Source organism: Polyergus mexicanus, unplaced genomic scaffold (genome assembly GCF_030449975.1).
Source record: "Polyergus mexicanus isolate NDT 795.1 unplaced genomic scaffold, iyPolMexi1.0 SCAF_23, whole genome shotgun sequence".
NCBI lineage: Eukaryota > Metazoa > Arthropoda > Insecta > Hymenoptera > Formicidae > Polyergus > Polyergus mexicanus.
In genome coordinates this window covers 3,219,648-3,228,155 of record NW_027223343.1, presented here as the reverse complement: position 1 = coordinate 3,228,155, position 8,508 = coordinate 3,219,648, and the positions used below count along the sequence as shown (strand labels likewise).

Below are 8,508 nucleotides of genomic sequence, written 5' to 3'. Positions count from 1 at the left end.
AAAATCAACGCAGAGTACTCTTAATAAAAAATACTTTATTATAGTGTTTTGAAAAGCTCTCGAGATAAGCTACAAGAATATGTAATGAAAAATAGGGGGTTCCATTTAAAAAACGGAAGTTGACCTTCAAATGATCTTGAAAATGACTTTTAATGTCAAATCCAAGGTCACTCTTAGATAGCCTCCTTTGTTCCCTACAATTTTTATTCAAGTCGTTTTTCTTTAAACGTTGATCCTGAAAAGTTATGAAGGTGGAACTTTTAAAATGGGACACCCTGTATATATATATATATATATATATATATTTATATATATATATATATTTATATATATATATATATTTATATAAATATATTAATGTAAACAAATATATCGAGAGTTTGTTAGATAACCATTATCTTGCGCTCGATATATGTAAAAAAATATAAATGCCAGCTATAAAGAAGCATTGTTCGTTTGTTCATCGGATTATATACGCAAAAAATTGTGCGCTTTATAATTCATATGTTTTCTAAACACTGATTAGAAGTGGCTATTTAAAGCTGAGTATATAAATATTTAGCAATTTACGTGCATTCTTGAAAACTCCTATCACCACAGCAACAAAGTACGTGTTTCAAGAATTTTGCAAAAAGCCAATCTCGATGTAACGGTATCTTTCGTTCCCCCTTTATTGCGTGGGAGCAAAATTATATACCGGGTATCTTGGTGCGAAATGATTAGACAAGCCATAAACATATTCCGATTCTCCTCGTTCGCGAAGATTCCTGGCCCCAGATAACGACTCCTCATAGGATGGTGGAGCTGAAGGAGACAAATTGACATAAATTATTTCTATGAATATTAAGTTGTGATTTGTTAGAAAACAAAAATTTATGATAAAAAACTCGCAGTTTTATAAATCTTATTATTTTGATGTGTTATTTGCACAAAGCTCTTCGCCTTTATATCGAAAAATATTGATTATTGTATCGGACTTACGTAAATTTGGATACAAATTGGACTCGAGCAATGGAGGCAGCGCAGTATTCGCCGAAGGTATTGCGAAACCAGTCTCAGGTGGCTTTGTTGAATTATCGCCATCCGTTTCAATAGGCGGAGCACTTGGAGCATGATAAAGAGCGAGCGGGATCGTTCCCACGAAAATAAGCGTATTGGCGGATAAATTTCGATGATACCTGCAAAGCGCAAAATTAACGCAAAGTATAAATTGTAAAACTGTTAGAAAGATATAAAGAATTCATTTAAAAAATTATGTTATATATCATATAATTCATACATAAAAAAAAACAAGGATAAATTAAATTTATAAAAAACATAAAAAAAAACTAACCATCCTTCAACGCACGCTTGAACCTTTAGATTATATTCGAGATCAATAATGTTACAATTAGCGAGGTTCGATGGTGGAAGAGGCGGAATGTCCAAATGTTGCTCGTAATCGGCGGTTCCACCTCCCTCGACCGGTCCTTTGCTAACCTCCGACACTACAATTTCCTCCGTTTTGGTGTCTACGCGTGGTGTAGTAGCGCGGAAAGTCACGACCTGGACTTCACGATACGTTATTAATTATTGATAAAAAACTCGCACGAAGCCTTAAACATCATGTCGGCTTCAAAATATGCTCAAAATTCGTTTGCTAAATTATTGTCACATACCTTACAGAGCACAAGCTTGATGCTGTTTACTACGACGTTTGACAAATTCTCCACATTTATCTTTATCGGCATCGATTGCCCAGGCGCATATCCTCGAACTGGTAGTGAAAAGTTTACGGTTAAAGGTGGTGTACCGCAACATAAACAACAAAACGTCTTGGACATTTCTTGCCTCACGGGTTCCTGAAAATGCGATTACAGTTTTTATTATCGTTCGTATTATCATGATAGAGATTTATTTTAATTTTCCACAAGTGCCATAGACTTCTTTCTTTTTAAAGATATAAATATTGCATGTAATTGTAATTACAACATTACAAGATAAGCTTTACACATGTATAAAAGTATAACACATATGATTAAAATTGTTTTTCTCATAAATCTTCTAAATTTTTTGAAGAAATAACATCCCTCTTATAGACTACATTGACCATACTATAAACTATAGACAATATTAAATAAAAAACTTAATAGTATTAAAATATTAGAATATTTGTTGAGAGTTACAAATATATTTTTAAATTCTAATTAAAATTTTATATAATATTACTTAGATCCTATATATTTAATTTAAATTTTGTTATATAACGTAAAAAAGTTTGATACAAACAGCCGCTCTGGGTTCTTTATTCAAATCCAAGGGAGTGATGACTGTAAAAGGACTTTTAACGTCTTGATCGAACTTCCAAGGACGATCCAAGGTAGCTTTAATGGTATACCGAATGTGTCCAAAGTCAGATTCGAAGCTGCTTGGCAAGTTTGTCGGTAAAGAACATGTAAATGGAAATTTGTGTTCTCCTGATTGTATTTCAATTTCTCCACCTAAAATAAAAGAACATAAAGGCAAGAATAGAAACTGAAAGAGAATATTAGAGAATAGAGAATTTATTTGAATTTGATTTTTATTAAGAATAGAAAGATTTTTGATTGCATATGACAATCTGATCTTACCCGAGGCCGATCCAACCAAATAGTATTTCATTTCAAAATATTCTTCGTGCGCCGTAACAGTTTGAGTTTCATCCCGATATTGTCCCCTCTCGTCCATCTCTTGTTTGTCGGTCGTCCAACAAGTATTCGCTTCCCCCTTTATTTTCACACTTATACCTGCGTGGAAAAGATGACAAACTTTATAAATATAGAAAAGAATATATATATCTCCATATACCTATCTACACTGAAAAAATGTACTAAATCCAAAAAAAAATTTTTGTTTGTTTAGAAGTATTATTTATTTAAATACTTGCAAAGGAATTAGTTATTTCATTCGAGCTCCAAATATTTGAATTACAAAACAAACAAAAGCAAAGCTTTTATTTGCAAATAAAAAAAAATCTCTTTTTTCTCTTTATTATACTAAATTACTTCCTTTAAAGAAACATTCTTTAATTTTTTTCTTTTGTTTTTGTTTCAAAAACACAGATCTTCAAACAAACATTTGCTTTATATTAAAATTTTTAACAATTTATTTTAAAAATTATAATTAACATTTTATTACATATATCTTTATTACACGCAAATAATTTATTTAATATAACAAAATATTTTTGCAAACAAAATATTTATTTATTTAAGTAAATAAAAATCAAAATTAACAAAATGTATTTATTTGATTGAAAACAATTTTATTTTTAGTGTATTAATTTCTTCTTATCTTATATTTTTTTTATCAATTTGCTCAAAAAACGCAACACGATTTTCATATATATGAATTATTACATTATAATAAAATTATAATTTCTACTTTATCTGTCTTAATATAAAAAAATTAAAATGCAAACGTAAATTCTCGTTTTTAAAAGCATTTTAATACTATCTCTTCATATTCGATGCAATATATTTTAGCAATACAAAATACAATGTTTAGAAGAAAACAAAGTGTCGGTCCAATGTGAGAGCACGCGTACGTGCATGCGTGCGTATATATATGTGTGATTGTTCTATAATTAATCCTCACGTGTTGCAAGAGTACAAAAAGATCGCTCGCGTGGAATGTGACAGAGACATAGAATATATTTTGTCGTATATACATATAGCATATTCCAGATCATTGTATTTTCTTTTAATAAAAGGCTAAATAAAGCTAAATAAAACAAAAATCTTCAATTTTTACGAATACATATGATTTGATCGTTTTATAATAATTGTCGCATTAAACTATAGATATATTACATATAGATAGAGCTTTATCTATTTCACTATCTGTTGGGATAATAAGATACTTTCCTCCTTCGCGCATGTGCAATCGCGCATTCCTCCCGACGGTCAAGAAAATAACCTATTGCTGACGAGAAAATAACCTCTTTTATTTTATGTAAAAGATACTGTGCTTGATAAAAATACAATACATTTAATTTCTTGCACTTGTTAATTCTTAAATTTCTTAAAATTTTAATGCAAATTCCAAGTCCTTACAAACGATGTGCGTCCGCCGAGAGAAACGTACGAATGCGCATGCGCAAGAGAAGAAAATCTTCTGTATTTATCTTGGCAGACGCGATTCTAAGGCAAAGATGACACAAAGCTCTATCTATATATAATATATCTATGCGTTAAGCGAATCATTCATATTATGCACTTTCAATTGTTCGTATTCGAATGATTACCTTATTTATAGATTATTTTGTATTATCGTACGATGTTAATGATTAAAAATATGGAAATCATAAAAAATACTAGAACAAAATCTACAATATAGCATATAATTGTATATAATTGTATGTAATTGTATATATTCGTTGTCTCTGTAGATTAGTAGTGTTAAAATATTTACTACCAAACTCAAGAAACAAATATAAAAAGTCACGAATTATTTACGTCAACACAATAAATGCCCACTCGAAAAAGTTGCGCCTATTATACATCATACTATTTAAACTGATACAATAATATGTTTTTAATAATACTTTGGATTATTTGGGTATTTTTTATCTGTCTTCTGAATAATTCTCTAATCTTATCATTCCTCTATGATAAATAATCGAATAAAAAAATCGTATCAAGAATGCACTGAATTATATAAAAATAAAAAAGGCGCGGCAAACGCTATCCATAAACTTAAAACTGAATGTTAAAAAAAATGAAATTTATAATAAGCAAACCGTATATATAATTCTGTAATATTACATTCTGAGAGTTAATATAATTCACTTTCGATCATACATAGATACGCATATACCGTATATAATCATTATTCTCAATTGTCTTTTTAATAGCTGGACTCACCGCGAATTTTTTTTGTACTGTCCAGGGCGATGACGATATTACCTGTCACAGTTTGCCCCGGGTAATACGTACTCCATTGATTATCGAATACTATCCGGAAGTCCTTGAGACCCATATTGACCAATTTGTCTCAAATTTTCGATTCGGCCGTTCCTTTTTTTGGATGACACCTTCCGATTACTCCATTTTGCGTTGCGTATTCACCGATGATGATTTAACACGTTGTACCAACTTGTGTTGCGCCGCTTGCGTCGCTCGTGCTATATCGAGCTACTCGTGGGAGTCAGAGTCAGACACGTTGGTATACCATTCGGCTCGCGCAGGCGACGAGTGACGTGGTCGGCGTCAACATCGCGGTCAACAGGGCCGTCTTTATTCTGAAATGCGCAGGCAACCTCACAGGGCGCGAGATTCTTCGAGACGACAATGCAGAATTTAATTTTCTATTCCAAAAACTTGGGTTGTGTCAACGACATGCTTAATTTTATTATTTTTAACAGTTTAAACAAAGCAATTTAAATTCATTTTAATTCATATATATATGTATACACATTGAAAGAAATGTACCAAACACAGAAATTTTTTTTTTTTTTTAATATTATTTATTTATATACTTGCAAAGACATTAGTTATTTTAATCAAGCAGCAAATATATTTAAATTAGTAAAATATAAGATAAAAGCAAGGTATGCTTTTATTCGCAAATAAAAAAAAATTGTTTTTTTTATCAAGTGACGCAGTAGCGTCGCAATGCCAAGTACATAGAAAAATACTGGTCTTTATTATACTGTCCTTTTTTAAAAAAACAATTTTTAATTTTTGCCTGCTTGTTTCAAAAACACAGGTTTTCTTTATTTTAATAAATAATTCTTTGTTTTCAAATAAATATTCTTTTATATTAAAGTTTTTAATGTTTTATTTTCAAAATTATAGTTTTTATTACATACAAATAATAATTTATTTAATATAAGGAAACCTGTTTCTTATTTATTTAATATAAGAAATTTTTCGAAACAATCCCATACAGCACCGAAAGATTGCAAAAACGTTGCATAGATCTTACATTGAAACAATATAATATTGCATACAAGTTGCGAAATGTTTCTGCAATGTTACTGCAAGCCTGCGGCAACGTTGAAGTGTCCGCCCTCGGAAATATTTCAATGTAAGACTACAGTAATGTTACGGTGCAATGTATTTGTAATATTTAAATACATTGCTACAAATATGCAAAACGCTACAAATTTAATACATAAACTTTGAGAACATATAAAAACATCCAAGAGAGATAAGAAAAAAGATTGTGAATTTACGCAATTACAACGAGTTTTTTCTCGTCTCTCTTGGATGTCTTTATATATTCTCCAAGTTTATCTATTAAATTTGAAGCATTTTGCATATTAAAAAATTATTATCAAATTTTTGCTTTTATATAAAAATGGGAACTATTAAACAATTTTCTATTATCTAATTAACATCGCTATTTTATAAATTATTTACAAGTTTAAGAAATTGATACTGATTAAATAATTTAATTCATAAAAATTAAAATTTTATTTATATAAATATTAAACTCCATATCTTAAGTAGACAATAAACGGATAATTTTAACTTTTTTCGGATAATTATTTGTCCGATTTCTGAACACTCGATTCAATATCTGAATTTCCTGTGTTGGGATTGTATCAGACAAATTAATTTGATAAAAATAGTTATTATACCTTTAATATTACTAACCGCTCTTTGCAAGCTTTATATAACCATCATGATTAAAACTTAAACTTAAATACGGGATAGATAACGCAACGCGCGCCGCATAGTGGTAAACGAACGAAATAGCGATTATCAAAAACTGTCTTTTGTAATGTTTTTGAAATGTTGCTGTAACATTCTCATAAATATTACAATTCCATATTCCAATAATGTCTCAACAATATTTCATTGCAACTTGCAAGATTTTGTAACATCGCTGTAACGTAATTGCAATGTTCTGTGCTGTATGGGAAAGTATATATTTATTTAAGTATAAAAATTAAAATTAACAAAATGTATTTATTTGATTCAAAATAACATCTCGTTTAATTTAGATTTAAAATTGATTATAAAATCAAATTTAAAGTGTCGTCTCTCTTTGGTTATGTTGCGCAATGCCGATAATGAAGATGAGCTATCGACTCATGTCAGATGCAATACAATTTGCGCGTCAAAGGATAAATAAATTAGCAATTAATTAGTAGATCGTATTTTGTATTTAATATTGTACTCTCTCTGTGTATCTATTTATACAGGATATTTCAAAAGTGGAAGTCAATCGCTCCAGAGATGATTGTGGATCCAAAAGTAAAAAAACAAGTTGGTATGAGTATAGGTCCGGAAATGCGTTATTTTCGAGTTATCGCCATTTTTATGTTAGAATTTTAAATTGCTTTGCTTTCGAACTTTTTTATCAATTGCTCGAGAATTTATCATTAATAGATGATCATTATCGTAATTTCGCGAATGTTCGGAATAACAAGAATAACGATACGTGAAATAACAGGTCCATATTGTATATATCTCATCGGAATTTACTTCAGCGTTACATATATATGTCGTCCGGCATATTTTCGAAATTGGATCTAAAATGCGAACGTGTCACGATAAAAACGCGATGTCACGTCCATGCCAACCGTTGAACATCATAGAATGGGTAATTCGGTCGATCGTAAAGTTCATACCCTCTCGCGTTAAAATTTGAAGTTAAGTCGCACATCGACATACAATTTATATATGCCATCCGTAATGTCATCTCATTTCGAGTTCAGCCTGAAATATAGAAGTTCTAAGACTAAAAACGTCACGGCACGAATAAGATGAGTCTTGCTGTAGAATAATTTAGCAAACTTTTTTCTATTTATCCGTTGTATAGTTTTGTTATTCCCTTCTTTTATTTTTACACTTACACGATTATTGATCTCGGTCGTTTTATCTTTTTCGTCTCTAAAACATATTGTCATTCGTAAGATTTAAATATAGAGTTATAAATGTGTGTGTAAAATTTAAATATATAAATTTTCTTTCTCTCTCTCTCTCTCTCTCTCTCTCTCTCTCTCTCTCTTTCATAAACGTAGATTTTTATTAATACTCTTGTTGTAGACAATGCCTTCTCTATTTTTTCTGCTTTAAATTCTGGTTTAATATTTATTTATTAATCGATAATTCAAACAAAGCTCTAGAACATGTCATGGCTAACAATAAGTGCACTAATTTACGCTCCATAAGTGCACTAGTTGATATCATTTATTCGATATTCATACATATGGTAACAGATTCCTTTTTCCATATTAATTTACTAATGACACTTTAAATTACGTGTCACTGCATAGTAATTTATATTATATTAAGAGAAACACAATAAGTTGTATTATTTTAATCTTGCTTTTAAAAAGAAAATATTATTTCATTATTAAAATATTATTATATGTTAGATATTGTTTTAATAACTATTACAGAAAAATATTCTACTTTAGGAATATTTCGGTGGATTTTTCCATTTTAAGATCATTTTTCTTTCAAAGATTTTATTTGAAATTAAGACTTGTATATAAATAAGAGTTTCAAAATATACAGAATAAGTCATTAAAAA

The 8,508-nt window shown here is 29.6% G+C and overlaps 1 protein-coding gene across 1 annotated transcript; it reads right to left on the bottom strand.

Moving 5' to 3' along the window:
• Positions 1-342: 342 nt before the first annotated feature.
• LOC138942812 (arrestin domain-containing protein 17) lies at positions 343-5,205 on the bottom strand. Its single transcript, XM_070313281.1, has 7 exons — positions 4,884-5,205; positions 2,610-2,765; positions 2,269-2,480; positions 1,659-1,841; positions 1,334-1,545; positions 982-1,178; positions 343-804 (listed from the first exon to the last, which is right to left on the bottom strand). Exons 1-7 carry the CDS (start codon positions 4,996-4,998, stop codon positions 671-673), a joined length of 1,209 nt encoding a protein of 402 aa, XP_070169382.1. The 5' UTR covers positions 4,999-5,205; the 3' UTR covers positions 343-670.
• Positions 5,206-8,508: the final 3,303 nt, after the last annotated feature.

Bases quoted from the DNA above. Each gene is read 5' to 3' on its own strand.
- LOC138942812 (XM_070313281.1), bottom strand. From the start codon at position 4,998: ATGGGTCTCAAGGACTTCCGGATAGTATTCGATAATCAATGGAGTACG. The intron at 2,481-2,609 runs GTAAGATCAGAT...CTTTTATTTTAG, and splicing joins TTTGGTTGGATCGGCCTCGG to GTGGAGAAATTGAAATACAA. The intron at 805-981 runs GTAAGTCCGATA...TGTCTCCTTCAG, and splicing joins CAATTTGTATCCAAATTTAC to CTCCACCATCCTATGAGGAG.